This window comes from Apaloderma vittatum, unplaced genomic scaffold (assembly GCF_000703405.1).
Source record: "Apaloderma vittatum isolate BGI_N311 unplaced genomic scaffold, ASM70340v1 scaffold12914, whole genome shotgun sequence".
NCBI classification, from domain to species: domain Eukaryota; kingdom Metazoa; phylum Chordata; class Aves; order Trogoniformes; family Trogonidae; genus Apaloderma; species Apaloderma vittatum.
The window spans coordinates 51,161-67,859 of NW_009714394.1; the positions used below are offsets into that span (position 1 = coordinate 51,161).

Consider the following 16,699-nt stretch of genomic DNA (forward strand, 5'->3'; position numbering starts at 1 on the left):
AGGCTCTGTAAGAAGGGATATTCCTCTAAGGAGGGTGTCCCATATGCCATGATGGTCTTTGAGGACAAGAAGCAAAGATGCTTCCATTAATCTGCTACAGTAACTACTCCTCAAAAATTCTCCTGCAAAATGCTAAGGTTTGTTACACGGCTCTGATTTTAAGCTGATAAGTAACTGATGAGGACATACCTTAATCAAAATCTGCATAATTAACATAGTTGATACACACAGCAGAAAAAAAGATTGCAACTTCAATGCTTCTATCTACTGTAACTACTCCTGACACTCCTCGCAGAGTGGAAAACAGCAGCAAAGTTTGCCATCTACCACAAAAGACAGCCTAAGGACAATCCAAAGTTCAGCTTCAGACTAACACCTTACACACTTTTGAGAACTGATATGCAAATGGAAACCTAACCAGGGCTGATACAACATTATTAAAATCAATTACAAACTCTGAAAAAGCTGTTACAATTCTGATGCTTAGTTCTGGTGAGACAAGATACAGAAAATGAATGTGAAGGCTCCCTTTTTTTAAAGAAAAAAAGGCATCTAAAAGGCTATCTTTGTCACGGCACAAACCCAGCATGCAACAACACAACACACCACAGCTCATTACCTCTACTGGAGGTTTGAAAATCAGATTGCTGGTGCTGACTTCTTTTTTGTCATTTCCATTGCCTAATCTCAGAGCTATTTTTTGTGCCTCCCTCTGGACACCCTCACTGTACTGGTTGTTATTTGCTTCTTCATAACGATCCATCCATGCCTTGATTTTAGTTTCCCATCCAAAGTTCGAACTGTCAGTAGGATCAATCTCTGGAGCTGAGCCCTAAAAAATTAAAGTGAGAGTCCAGACGTTAGAAGCTAAGAAAAAGGTATTAAAATAAAAAAAGTAAGACTACAACAAGACACAAAATGAAGGGCAAAGGCATGCCACTGATTTAAGGTTTGGGTTTTTTAGGAAGTCTGGTATAAAATTCAGCATTACCTAAAAGCATAAGTTGAATTCAGCAGCATTACATTTGTCCTTTCGGCAATTTTATGATTTCATAAACATCACCCCCATTCAGGAATACACTCCCCCTTCAACAGGGACTCTAGCTTTTATGGTGCGATGAAAATGGAGACTGACATTGTTTCCTCCCACAATCGCGCTGCATAACAAAATCTTTGAGTGCAGAAGTTGGGTGGTCAGATCTCCCTGCCTACCAAACTTTTGTGAACATACACAAATATAAAGAACTCCAGCTTCCATCCTGTAATACACAGATCTGATTTTCCCCTTTTTTTTTTTCCTGCTTCCCATGTTACTAAACTTCACCAATCCTGCACTTGCTACATTAAGGTTTGACTCTAACATTACAGGCTTTGCACTGGTCATTCTTCTCCCCTTATCTGCTACTGGCTAAACAATTTTCTTTTGCAGTACGCCAGATCCTTTCACTTTTAAAGAAAGTGCCATTGTACCTCCAGACCTCACAAGCAGCAGCCAGGCTGCAGCCAACCAATGCTCCTTACGGACAGCAGCAGCCAACCAACGCTCCCTTTTCTATCAACCTGAGCAGAGACACTATTAAACATTAATAAAACAGCAAGTAGTACAGCAATGCAGTTTACCCGTTTACATTTTCTTTTGTGCATCAAGAGAATCATACACACAAACAGCATTAGAAAACATGTGAGGCTAAGAAAACGATGAAAAAACACAATGGAACCGTACAAACGCCACATTCAAAAAGCATAAAATAGAGACTTTCTTCCCCAATTGTTTTCACTATTTGCAAGTCACATCTTATACATCTGCAGTGTAAACTGTACCCCGCTTGTTTTCATGTATCCTAAGACATCCTAAGGATGAATAAACTATGGCGAAGTCCTAGTTTTCACATCATGAATATTTTTATCTCACGGGAAACTTAAAGACTGCTGTAATGCTTAAATCTTACACAGCAGACATCCCACCACAATTCCTTACACGATGGCAGCACTAGGTCAGCAGAGCCCCACCAGATGAACACATGGAGGTATGACAGAGCAGAACCACTAGTTCAGCTTTCAAATGCAATACAGCCATGTCAGTCTTATGCTGCTTAGAAGTATGAAAAGCTGGAGCTACTAAGTTCAAATCAGCTTGGGACTAACCTTGGCTCCCTTGTCTAGCACAAACGAGCCACAATTCCTCCCCCGGCTCTTGGAAAACCAAGTATTCTCAGAATAAAAACCTACACTACACTATTTCAGCAAAATTGCTATGTGGTGCATGAGGTATCAAGAATATTTCTGTGCTTAATGTACAGCCCCAATTGTACTCTTAATGCTTCGTATTATTTAAAGTAAGTACAATTAAGGTGTAAAACAAAACACAAACAAAATCACATTACCTTTACTCGTGAAGATTTCCTGGACCCTTCTCGAAATGCCTGAAACAAAATTACACATTTATGTTATCTGGAGGAAATAAAAAAATCTCTCAAGGAATTAAAAAAAAAAATAAATCTATTAACAAATTAACAGCTTTTCCATGTGGACCAAGAGAATGACAACAGAAAAAACTACATTGAAATTTCAAGAAGGCAGCAGGTTGCATCTCACAGAATGTATGTGAAAAGACAATTCAACATTTCAAGCTAAGTGCATATGGGATGTCAGAGAGCTGGCAGTCCAGGTACCCCTACCTTTGTCCCATATTACAACATGAGTCTAGAATTTCAGAATTCAAGGCAAAGTAACTGAAAAGTTACATATGGAACACTCCAGACTCACCAGGTAAACCTGACAATTGCCCAGTTCCTTCACTGCACTACTTGCAGAAAGAGGGTAGGGGGGTAAGCATGTGTCACAGATGTCCTAGAACGTTTACTTCTGAAAGAAGTCTGTCATTCTACAACAAATTCTCATTCTTTAAATCATCTCACACAATGTTGGGAAGTAACACAAGAACACATGGCAGTCGATTTATTTTCACTATGTTTGTATACAGAACCAAGTAACTCAAAAGGAAACATTTTACCCAAGATTTCCAAAGAGGTACCAATAGCACATTCTGACTCCCAAGTTTTAAATGGCAAAATTTTCATCAAGCCAGTGAAACTGAACTGCAGAAAGGAACTTCTATATACTATTCTATATACTGTACTTCTTCACATAGATATTCTGTCTTCACATATATTGTTTACACCTGTAGCTGAACAGTACAATGTCAACACCCTGTTTACTAAAGTAGTTTAGTGGCTAACTTTCTGACATCACACTTACACACAATTTCAACCCAAACAAATGAATATGAAGTCACATCAGGACAACTGACATCAAACATTTCTGAACTTAAAAGAGCACAACTGAAGACTTTCAGACATAGAATTTATTTCAGCATCCAAAGTTCATTCTGTCCCACCTCTACATCAAGTACTCCAGTAAATGCAACTGCTCCTTACAAATTCTGTCTCAATTATAATACTGAATTTTCACATCTAGTACTTATTAACTTGAATTAAGAGCAGAGGAGAGGCAAGGAAGACTGCATCACTAGCTGTAGAATATTACATTTTAAGCTAAATCCACATATTAAAATTCTATTAGTAACAACAGTCTGATTTTTACAGCCATTGTCTCATGGTAGGAGATGTCACATAGCTGTAATTTATAATATAGAACTATAGAAAGAGAAATCACATTCACTTACTTTTTTACATTTTGCTATGTTCTGTTCTTTCTCTCCACTTTTTTTCCTTTTCTTATCGTTGACTTTTGTAACTCTTGTAGCAGTCAAAGTAATTGTAGTTGGTGTATGCTGAAAAGCAGTATAGAGTTCCACAGGAACCTCATCACCACTCTCTGTTGCACTGGTATCCCCATCTTTAAATAAAAGAACATTCTGTAAACAATCAAATACTGTAGAAAGAACATTCACTGGTTACTTTGCACTTGCTTTTAAAAAACAAAAATGCTTACTGACAAATGCTTCAAGCACTCACATGCAAAATTCACCACCAGTTGCAACAGCACAAAAATGAATGACCAATGAGAAGCTGGTAATTAACAGATGTTTGTAATGCCAGGTAAGAAGTAATATTCCATTATAAGCAAAATTAGAATCAGAACAAAACCCGCAAAAAAGAAAAAACCAAACAAACCCAAACTATTTGTTAACTCATTCACTTTATATGTGGCTTTTACTTGTAATATGGCTTTAGGATTCCCTCAGATGACTACTCTAGAGGGGATTACAATTAATGACTGTCCAGCATTTCTTGTGAAGCCCTATTAATCAGTCACATGTAAGTCGTAATCAACTATTAAAGCTGCAATCTGCAGTGTCAAGTGCCTTTCTCAGGGTAAATATGTCAATTTAGGCTAAAGTCTTCTCTCCTCAAAATCCCCTAACAATAACACTCTGCTACTCAGGGAAGAGAAAAGGGAAGTCTATTTTACTCGTTAAAACAAGATCATACACAAGCTGACAGATATTTTCTCTCTGTGCTGCGCACCCGCAGACCTAGAAGCCAAAGCCTGAAATTTAGCATACATCAGCATTTATGTCAGACAAATACGTTTCCTGACCTGAAACAGGATTACCCTAGTTCTGTCAGGATGAAAGGCTGTGAAGTAAGGGGAGGACTGGAAGAGAGATGGTGCACACAGACAGGAGACTGCTGTTCACATGTGCTCAGTACAGACTTCTCCGATTTTAGCAGCTTTTCCAAATATTCTGCCTTCGATAAACAAACTTCACACTAAGCAAGACTTTTTCTGCAATTGCATAGAGGCAAGCTTTACAAAGGAGCTCAGAAGGATGTTGTCTTAATCAGTGCACTCGACAGTCCTAATTCTTGAAACCTTCTTTACTAAATAAAGAACTCCAGCTACTGGTTACTCCGGATTTTTCTTGCTCACAACATTCCTTAACAGGATTCTTCTGTGCATAGTAAGCAATCCAATTTTACCATCTTGTTTTTTTTCTTTTGAACAATTTATTAGGCACATAATTGTGCTTTATATATTAGGAACTAGTGATGTTCTCCAAATTTGTTTGTATTTCTGCCGGGACTGTTTTCTGAACTAGCATGAAAACAACACAAAGAAAAAACATCTTATCAAAAAAGAACGAATAGCATAATAACCAATGATTAAGAAATGAAAATCCAAGGTCCTCTTGAAATTGTCAATGTCTCCAGTTCACGCACCAGTACGTAGAGAATCATTATATGTCACAGCGAAACACATCCCCCAACCTCAAAAAACAGTCTTCTTTTCAGAAGCAACATTTCAATATTGTTGTCTGCACTGTGCCCTAACTTACTGTAAAGAATAATTACCTCAACCAAACATGTAATTACACAGAGTTGTTTTGAGACACTCCTTCCTAACCTACATAACCTGCTTTCGCTTTAAACAGCCATCGTGAAGCACACTAGGGAAAAATTTTGCATCTTGGAAGGCAAGATACAAACTCTCTGAACTTCACAAGTTACAGGCCCAGACTCATTCTCCCGTAAGCAGCAAGTGATTTCATCAGCACCAATTTCAGAACCAGATAGCTTAAAGCTACACCCTTGACCAAGTTACACATCTAGAAACTGTATCTTAAAAAACAAAAAACCCTGAACCAACCAAAACTCAAACCCAGTGTCCAGGATACAAGCAACATGGGGCTTAACAGAAGCGTTCCATCCACTGAACCACAGTAAGCAATCCAATGCACAGGAGTCTGCATCAGAATTACACTTTAATACCAGAACAACAAAACCAACACTACCACGTTCAAAAAGAGGCCCCAGAACAACAGGCTATAAATATTGCAAGGAAAAAAATGTGTAGTTACACATACAAGTTTAAGACTCTCATCACATTTTGTATCATGTGAAATGTTTACTTAAAAGCTCTTTTCTTGAGGCAAACCAACTGGTCTACTACTTGTTCCCCACTGCTCGGCACTGACGCAACATGGCTAAAACAGCAACTCTTTTGAAACCCTTATAATAAAAAATGTTGTACTGCGAAGTATTCTCATATCTAAATTAAAACCCGTATTATGCATAAGCCTAAAAAAAAAAAAAGCCCTAAACATGTACTCACTCAAAGAATATCCAAATAATGCAATCTTACACTTAATCAAACACCTACAATGATTATTAAGTTACAAGTAACACTCTGGTGCTGTTTAATACTGAAAACATTAAATAGATATATTCAAGTTGATGTGCACTTTTGCTTTACCTACTTGGAATATCTATGAAAATTGGCCATTTTTACTAATGTCTTACAGTAGACAGTTCATACTCAGAATTCATAAAAGTCTGACTGAACCATGTAGTTATCAATAAACATACAGAAAGTGCATTTAGCCAAAGAAACACATTGGCTATATGAAAATTAACTAGAGATGTAAGCATACATTAACTTCAAGTTACATATTACAAATCACAGTAATTAACTTAAACTGAGTCTTTAACAGGATCATATTTTCTCTTTGGTTTTACTCTGTTTTGATGCTTAAAATTTTCTGCTGAACGCATAGTACACATGTAAAAGACTGCTCACTGGGATCAAGGAGGGCTGAACACTAACTTCAAAGGTAAAGCTCCTGCCAAGATTCTGACTTTCTCTCTTCCCTTAAGTTTACAGTAAATAACCAGGTAGTCTGGCTGCAAATACCAAGAGATTTAGAAAGATCACAGAATCACAGAATGGCCTAGGCTGGAAGGGACCTTAGAGATCATTTTAATCCAGCCTCCCTGCCGCCAGGGACGCCACCTGTCGACTAGGTCAGGCAACGTATGGGGACCGAATGGGAATTGAACCTGCGACCTTGGCATTGTTAGCCCCACTGATGACTTAAATGGACTGTCAACTTCCCCTATCCTGTATATAAATTCAAGTTCATTCTCACAGTATTAGTGAACTCATTAGCTCTAAATGAATTATAAATGTACCTGTTCTATTGTTTAACAGAATCAGCAAAAACTAATTTTCAATTCTAAAAAAAAATCCGCACTGTCTATCAGGTCAACCCAAACTTTACAAAGCAAGTTTTGGTTTCGTTACAATGGAAACAGATAAAGTGGAAAAAAAAATTGTGGTGTTCTAAATAAGTCATTAACGTCTTTAAGTGACTTAAGGCAGCTCAGCACTGGACAGCAGAAAGTGTCACCGCCATCGAGGAGCGGTATTAAGCCGCACACACTTCTAGGCCATGTCCCACACTTCAGCATATGAAATAGGCAGCATGACCTTATCTACAGGACACTTTTTAAGGAAATCCTAACACACACACACACACTCGCACATTCCCCAGGACTTCAGAGACATGATTTGAAAGTAAACCATGTAAAGTTTAGGATGCTGACTTGCTCTCAAATTATGACTTTTCTCATAGAGCTTGAAAGTCTCATCTGTCACTCAAGAAACCCATGACACAATTTGGTAATGGCTGGACAGAACTCCTGACAAGTGAGGCCGGCTGAATTTTGAAATTCTGTAAATGGTAGGTGAGCCCATTTCACAAAACAGAGACTGAAAGTTACTTGCACTACAAGCCTCATCTAGTTATCAAAGGCCAAAAAACCCCTTAAAACATCAAGTATTTTTATCACCGGAGTTTAGCAATTTTTCTAATTGTCAAAACAAACTCAAAACCATACCAATACACACGCACTAATCTACAGCCAACAACTCAGAATTAGCATTCCCTGTCACAACTATGATAGACCGCTTTACGTTTGAATTACGTAATTCTTGGAGACAGGAGTATCACCTGCAATGGAACAGTTTTTAGAGACTAATATGAGGATATGAGTAGTCTACACTACGGAAGAAAAACCGAGAGAGCCATGAAATATTTTTTCCAAAAGAAAGCAGACTTAATAAGCCTCTATTATGGCAGAAGAAACGTGCAACTTTTCCATCTTGCCTTTGGTAGCTTACTCAAAGTACTCCAATTACTATAAAAGCTATACTCATTATTATGAAACTTTAACAATGTTCAGATTGAATTATTCCATACTGATAAAGGAAAAGGCAGTGGTGATATTTAATAAAACACCACAGAACTGCAACAATTCTGATACAATGTTATCATAGTAACAAGCATTCACTTGCTGAACCTTCAATGCCGAGAGCTATCAAAATTGCATGAACTGTGTATACGGTCTTTTATCTATAAACTTGATATATACTTAATTATTCTTCTGTAGTAAAGGTTATGAAGTAAGTTTCACTCACCTGACATATTTTCCCTTTTCCTTCGTTGCAACAGCACTGCCCTTTCTTTATCTAAACTCCTGAAATAAAAAAATTTACATTTTATTCCATTCTCCACACTTAGGTATCAAAAGACCTTTTCACAGTTGCCATCTTCCATTGACCGTTACAGACTAAACGGTAAACTAGCTGAATGTTTACATCATAGAAAAACATCCATTGTGCAGGTTTCCAAACCATTTTTATGCAACACAGACACAAGTACCCAAATCACCTGAAATGTAGCGACACTTAGTACCTCAGAAAGACTGAGAGTTGGTACAAAGATTACAGGTAAGCAGGCATTAAAGCATTTTCCTGCAGATTCTCCAAAACAATCGTCACAATACAGTATTACAGTAATATTTTGTGCTATAGAACAAATATTCTATGATAAGGTGCAAAATGCTTCTGAGGAATAAAAGAACTATTAAAATATTCTGAACACGTCTTTTACTCAGTGTTTAATTAACAATCTCCAGCATAACTAATTGCATTTTATACTCCACATCACAGACAACTACAATGACAGGAAGGTGTAACATCCTTCCACAAAGTTGGAACAGAAAGCCCTCCATGTCATGTTGTAAGACCTGAAATTTGGGGAGAGGGGCGGGCATACAAATACTCATTCCAGAGTAAGGAATCCTTCGAGTACTGCAGCATTTTGGAACGGAGCCATGAAAATAAAAGCCACTGAGAAATACTGGTGGGGCAGCTGACTGCTGTTATGGATTCTCCACATCTGAGAGCCACGAAATCAAAATATGGAATGAAATGTCTATGTCAGGTCAGCCTGAGAAAGGATGCAGGAATCAGTGCTAGTTTGATAAGCGTTTCCAGGGTTTATCCCAGCTGCCTAGTGAGTGCAACTATGACTACTGTGAACAAGGGAATGGAGACTGCTAAGATCATCTGCATCAGAAACGCAGCTCCTTTAATCAGAATTGTTAGGATTATACTGCATAACCTGTGTTTTATCAGTTGGGCTGGATTGGGCTGTTCCAGTATCTCCTCTTTTCACACATGCTACTTCATCTAGCTTAAAGTTCAAACCAAACTACTCACCTTGGCTGACAACGTTCACACAGATATATGTCAGGAATATGCTGCCTGTCAATTCCCATACAGTCAATGTGCTGCCAGACACTTTAAAAAAAACAAAACAAAACTCAAGTTTATTTTAAATACATTTTTTAATTCTGTGCATAATATACACACACACAAACAGAGAGACAGAGCCATTCTTGTGTTCATCATAATCTTTACTCAGATTGAATACTGCCTAAAACTATCTCTCAATCACTGTCTTCGCCACCACTCCACTAGCTGATTTTCTATTCCATTGATCACTGTAACTTCAATCTTGTGGCTGTCTCCCGGTGTCTCTCTGCTTCTTTAGACTCATTTTCCCTCTTGGATTTTTTTTCTCTAACACTGGAAATAAAAAATGGTAAATTATCACAATAGAGAACAAGACAGACAAATACCCTTATGCTCTACATAGTAGCAGGAGTTATCTTTTTAAACAAAAAGATTCAATTTCCTTTAATAAATACATATTTTTTTATTTTTCTGTGTAAAAATGTACATACAAATATATGGGTTTATTTACTTACTTATTTTAATAGAAATACAAATATGTTTTCATACACACACCACAAATGATTGGCAGCACTGCTGTGCAGCACTGGAAGAGCTTCAACTGCTTCCCACAGTCAGGGAAGAGAGGCTGCTTGCTAGACTGAAGGCTAACCTAGGACAGTAGTTTATGCTCATCCCCTCACTGCTAGAAGGAACTGGGACACAAAAATCGTTATCTTCCCACTTGTGAATTTATCACAGATCTCTCCAAATCCTCACAGAGAATCTCTTCTTCCAAAGAAGCATACTCTACCTAACATGACTGCCTACAGCTCCACTGCAGAAAAAACATTTCAAAATAAGGAAAAAGGTTATCAGAATCGAGGATCACAAAAAAAAATTAGTAACAAGCTTGTTACATAAACAGGTAAAAGAACAGAGCTCAAATTAATGTTTTAATTAGCCATAACAATCATTTTAGAAACAGTCTAATAAACTCAGAAGTGTATAAGCATATTGAATATAAAAAGAGACTAACTCCAGAAATGTGAAATCTGTCTTCTCCTGCTATCAGCTCTAAAATTATAAGCTAATTTTTCCATGTCCAAGTATTTAACAGCACCCATTTATTTTACTATGATCAAATACATCCTTGAGCATTAACACAGGAATTTAAACATTAAACTTCAGCTTCTTCACTAGGAATCTATCTAGGTTAGTCTTTCCATAGTTATGAAAATTCTTAAATATGTGTCCTTTGAAACTAAAGAGCTCTTATCAGAAAGATCATGCACAGAGAAACCAGTATTTGAGAAGTTTCTTTCAGATTATTTCACCTGCTGCAAGTTACTTGATATGCATACATGTAATTTACCAATATGCTTCCCTAGTCAGCACATGCAGATTAAGAATCAATCCCTAGGTCTTTATTTCACCATACTAAAAAATAACTTGGACAAAATACCAAAGAGATATCCTTTCTAGAGGGGAAAAATATTACTCTTATTAAGCACCAAAGCACAAGTAAAAGCATGAACAGATTACTATGAGTAGTCAAGACAGACCAGAATAAAGTATAAAATACCCACTGGCCTTAAGCCACTACCTTGCCTATTAGAAAACCACACAATCTTCAAACACTATTTTGATGGAAGGAAATTTCCTATGACACAACATAATTAAAACACCATGTAGTTACACTTACTTTCAGTGCAACTTGAAGTTTTAAGTGATTTTTACCTTTTAAATCAATTGAATATTTATTACCTGCATTTGTCACAACAGATCATATATCCATCATCATGTGTAAAGCCACAAATGCATCTGGTAATATCGGTTCCATAGCTTCCATCCTCTGACGTGCTGATGGTAGTAGCACTGGAGGTTTCATCAAAGTTGGGAGTGGTAAATATGCCTACTTCATTCTTGCTTATAAGAACTGATGGAGGAGGAGAAGCTGGAGGCGTTGGAGGAGGCCGAGCACCATAGTTATGGTCCTAGATTTTTGTTGAAAAATAAATCATAGCTCTTAAATGTTCATACACTGATAGTTACTTATGCCAAGGTGTAAGAATTGAATTTGTAAGAAACTTTAGAGACTTGTTACTTTTCAGTAACTAGTCGTCCTTATCTTCTATCTTCTCAATTATATTTTACATATATGTGCACTACATTCTGTATTCTGCTTCTAATCAACCATCTTTAGTCAACTTACCCAACCCCCTATATGATATTAAGATGTAAACACGAACCATTTTTTCCAGTTAAAACCAGTAGATTTTACTAACTCTATTTTATAGAGAATATTTAGCATGAAACTTACTGCATAGGGCAAACCAATGTAACTGTGTGAATGCGAGCTGCTGGTATACAACTGGTGCGGATAACTGTTCGATTTTTCAACTACCACAGGGCTAGCTTCTACAGATTCTGGTCTGCAAGGGAAAAAGACGGAAGAGGAAATGCCATTAATATGCAAATAATATTAATAAATTACAGATACTTGTTGCACAACTTCTAATTAATTGCCTGCCAATCTTGTTTAAAGTAGCACCGAAAAAAAGGGATTGGGAAACAAATTCACACACCCTCAGTGCTCTCCCCGCCCCCCTCCCAAAAGAAATCCCAACCCTCTTGTTTCATTTAAAGCGAAGCTTCCAGAGTGGCAGAGAACTTATGCCTCTGTACTACAATTTTTTTTCTCCAAAAATATGCATGCTGAACCATTGACATAGCCTGCAAATCTGGGACAGAAAAGCACTGTGGGAGTTAGCAGTCTGTGTGCTCAAGTGTACAGAGGTGTAAAAGAAGTCGCAGAGAGGAGTTCAGCAAAGACAAGAGAGAATTCAGAGCTGCCAACCAACGCAGCCTTGCACGGCCGCCGATCCCATTCGGTTCTGCTCTGACATCTGGCGGTCGGTAGCGTTATTGCACCACCCGCAATCAACCAACACTCAAGGCAGCAGAGTAGCGGCTCCTACAAAAACTTAAGTAGGGCAAATCTACCCAAAAAAAGGCAGTTCACCGATTTAGCTTTAAACACAGGGTGAAAAAGAAGATAAAAATTTGCGAGCAGGTTTTGCAGTGACAGGTATTGCCTTCTTTAACATCCAACTACAGTTTATATACACTAAGCCATAACGTGTAAGACAAGATACAGGAATAGTAAAATAGGAAGATCCTTTTGTGCACATGAAATTACACCTTCGTTACCTTTCCGCAGCAGTTACAACCACGTGTGCATGCAAGCACATACAGCCTCTCATGACTGAGACACGTATAGTCAGTAACTTGTAACTTTTTCACTGTTTCACCATACAGTTCAATCAGACTATGATGAACTTCAAATAAACCCAGAGTTACCTGAAGGAGGTTTTGTGCATTTTTTTTAACATTGAAAGGGCATAATGTGAATAGCTAAAACTGAAGTGGCTTTTGACTCGCATCATCAGCCAAGCTTGCTTCGCTTTTCTAATTCTAGTTTTATTAGGCGTTAAGTCTTTTTCCCATGACAATTATCTTAAGTCAAAAATACCAACTTCGTTTAAAAAAATCAGTTCAAGGATTTATCAAGTTAAAATAGGTATCAATGGTCTTCCTTGGACGTTAAGATATTAAATAGAAGCTTTTTTGTTATGTCAGTAAGTCATATTAGTTTGATTTAAAAGAACACCAGCAACATATATTTGTTGGCATTTTTTTTTAAAGAATGTCATTAATTACTCATTAGCTTTCTGAAAACATACAGTATTTCACATCTACCTCAAAGTGTCCTACTAACATTTTTGGCAGTCTATTTCTTATTATTAGCTTATCCTCATGTGAGGTTATCACATGACAAAGCCGTTTAAAAAGAAACACTACTCAGTAAAGACTTTAGTTTCTGGAGTTCAAAGAAAAAATATTTTTTCGAAAACATTAATGTCTCATAACAGTCACCAGCTGCATTCTTTTGAAGAGTGAGCAAACACATCAGTGAACAAATCATGTGAAGTAGAAACATTAGAAATACAACTTCTGACTGGCATGGAAACAAAACAATTCTTGACACTTGCCCCTTGCTACCTCATGAAGCCAGAAAAATCCTCATCTACTCTCTTTTACCACTTCTCAACTTGAAAATAATTTTATTCAGTTTGCTAGAATTTTCTTCTAGAAGTAGTTAAGAATTTGTCATTTTCATCAAACACGTGACTAAAAAAAACCCAAACAGACAAAAGCTGGAAAAGCTGTGCCTTTCCAACAGACTTGCCTTTACCTTTCTATTGACGTAATGCATTTGTGCAATAATTATACACCATTAATGTCATCCAGTTAATCCTTCTGACAATCTAGTCAGCCAAAATGCCACTGAGTGAGGCACTGACTATGCATCCCAAGGACAGGCATTATTTTATCTTTCTCCAACTCAAGAGGGTCCTGACCACTGTGCTGCTTCTACTGCTATTCTCCAAAGTTTACTGAACGGAATAGGCAGTAGCATGTACCCCCTATACGCTCAGTGCTCAACCTAGGCCTTGTTTGTTTCAGGATAAGGAAAATACAGAGTTTTCAGAGCAGGAAGGCTTACCAATACAGAACAGGGGAAGGAATTCAGGTACAATCCTTCCTTCAGCAATGCCAAAATTAATTTAGGAGAGTGTCCTTCATTAAAAATAAATACTAGCACAACCTAAATACCAGCTGCTTCAACATGGGTGCATTCAATGAGAAGTATCAGAATGCAAATCTCCTAAAAAGTCATGCGCATTCCATCAACTGACTACAAAATTTAAAAAGCTATTCTAAACCTCTTGCAAAATATGAAGCACGAGACAGACAATACACTCTACTCCCTAAATGTATTTCTACCTAATCTAGAAACTTACAAACCACCTAAGAGAACCCTGTTTTAATACTTATAGGTATAACAGTTATGGGATTAAGCTTCCAAAAACTAAATATAGAAAACGAATGCATTTATCCCAAACTATTTTAGTACTACTAACACAGATTCACAGTACTGGGTTAAAAAGAAAAAAAAAAAAACAACCACGCCTTTTCTCGAGCAAGGAAAGCCAGAAAAGGGTGGGGGGAAATTAGGTGAGACACAAAGGCCACTGAATCTTTGTATTAAAAAAAGTTTTAACACAAACACAAAGTTAGAGCAGAATCTGCTTTCAGCAGAATCTATTTTAAATGCTTATCCAGAGGCGCCACAGTTACTTCTTTTAACAGATGCCCACCAGAGCTTTCAATCTAACTGTAACTGTTCCATTTATCCTTTCTGATGCTAGACTGGGGTGCAAAGCAGTGTAGAAGAGACCAAGAAATAGGGGAAGGAGGTGGTGGAACATTCACTGCAGCTAGAAATTAATCATCATAGGTTTCCCTCACAGTCAACGGAAAAGGGGTATTCATTCCATCAGCAGCACAGAACAAGTCTCTTTTCTCCACAGAACTACAGAAAACCTTCTAACTTGGGCAGACAGGTCTGCCAACGTTGTAATATGCTCTTCACTGAATTCCTTGTTACCCCCTCTTCTGCCCACCCTGTGCATGACTCAGACATTAACAGGAAAACACATCCTCAATACTATCATTCATCCAAAGGTCAAGGTCTTCTTCTCAAATAAGCATCTCAAAATTCAAGAGTTTTGTGAAGGAACACCTCTTAGTAAGGAACACCTCTTAGTAATAGACTTAACTTGTACAGTCAACTAAAGCATGAGATAACAACGCTAAGATCCTGGGTTCGATTCCCATTCGGTCCCCATGTGTTGCCCGATCTAGTCGAGAGGTGGCGTCCCTGGCGACAGGGAGGCTGGATTAAAATAATCTCTAAGGTCCCTTCCAGTTTAGGCCATTCTATGATTCTATGATACTGTTTAATTTAAAAATCAATTTTTTTTTTACTGAAGTAGCAGGGCTCAAGTAGTAAGGTACTTATTATTTTATTATAGACACACACCCTAATATCACTATTGGCACTCTTACGGGCATCTCAAGAAGCAAGTTTTATGGAAAAAAGTGTATGTATTCAGATCTGAAAGAAGGCTGTCCCTGCTTATGTTTTTGCTTAGTATTTTTAAATGTGACCATGTGTTAAGTGTTGTGGTTAGCGATTCAAATTGTGCAAAATACAAGAAAAAACTAAAAAACACCACAAAAAAAAGCTTCCTCCACATCCTAGGGCTGCAACGACTTAAAAACATTCCTGTAACTTGAAAACAGAAGCATAAAATTTTCTCAAATAAAAAAATACTGATATTTTTTAAAACCCCACAAATAATTTTCATTCTGCAAGTGAAACAACTCTGATGTGTCCGTTCCTACCATTCATATTTAAAAGTAAAATGCACACTGAAAATATTCTGCATGTTGCCAGGAGATGGCATTAGTGAGAAATTAAAAAAGCAACACATGAGAAGAGAGAGTTTACACAAACTCAGTCACTACCAGTTTATAGTTAACCTACACGAAGGCAACGAACTATCAACCATTCTAAGCAATAGTCCATTCTTTAAAAAGCCCCATCTCACCTGAACCACTCCTTTTAAACATTGTCTTGTTTCTGGCTATGCAATAATTTTTTAAAAAGACAGGTTCATAAGACTAACGCCCCAAATACAATCAGTCCTTAGAATTCAAGGCCATCAACCACTTTTATAAAAATATAAGTATTCAAATGGAAAAAAAGAAGTCACTAAAACTAACATCTTCGAAGGCAAATGGGTATCCAAGCTTTAGGCTATAAAAACCCAACAGTAGTAATTCCTGAAAACATCTGTCAAACCTCAAAATTAAAACTCCTGCTTGCAGGCATGCTTCAGCAGCATCGATATGCCACACACTAGTTTAATACATCCAATTTTCAAGGAGCTCATGTCTGTTTTCCCTTTGCACCAGCACACCTGAGCGGTATCTGGCTGAAGGTCAGCTGACATAAAGGAATGCAATACATTTTGTATGAAAAACGGTATTTTCTCTTTCAAGATGCTTCATCTAACCAAGCACATCTGACCTAGACAACAATGAGCATTACTTATCTACTAGAGGGTTCTGCATCACGTAGCAGGTTGTGTAAGTATAGGCTGGCCTGATGCCACCTGTAGGAACTGGCAAGCTTCCCATTCTCCTGGAATACTTTTAAAAACCCATAAAAATTCATTTTTAGCAACAGCCATGCAAAGGTAGGTTTTCATTTAGTTAAGACTACAACAATGTTCCTCATCTGTTCTCTTGGACATTGAACTCAGTACCATATACTGTGGTTGCCAGGTTCATTATAGAGGCTTTCTCTCTAAAAAAACATACAAAGATATAAAAACCAGCAGAGCCATACCATCCAGGGCATTTCCCAGTGCATAGCTTATGCGCTAAGCTAGATTAACAC

General features: G+C 37.5%; 1 protein-coding gene across 1 annotated transcript in view; it reads right to left on the bottom strand.

The window, feature by feature from the left end:
* The window catches only part of KMT2E (lysine (K)-specific methyltransferase 2E), a 60,870-nt gene that overhangs the window by 23,314 nt on the left and 20,857 nt on the right, over positions 1–16,699 (bottom strand). Inside the window, 7 exon segments of the mRNA XM_009868762.1 lie at positions 620–832; positions 2,385–2,423; positions 3,686–3,858; positions 8,224–8,282; positions 9,310–9,390; positions 11,092–11,321; positions 11,648–11,759. Coding sequence (XP_009867064.1) covers positions 620–832; positions 2,385–2,423; positions 3,686–3,858; positions 8,224–8,282; positions 9,310–9,390; positions 11,092–11,321; positions 11,648–11,759 — 907 coding nt within the window.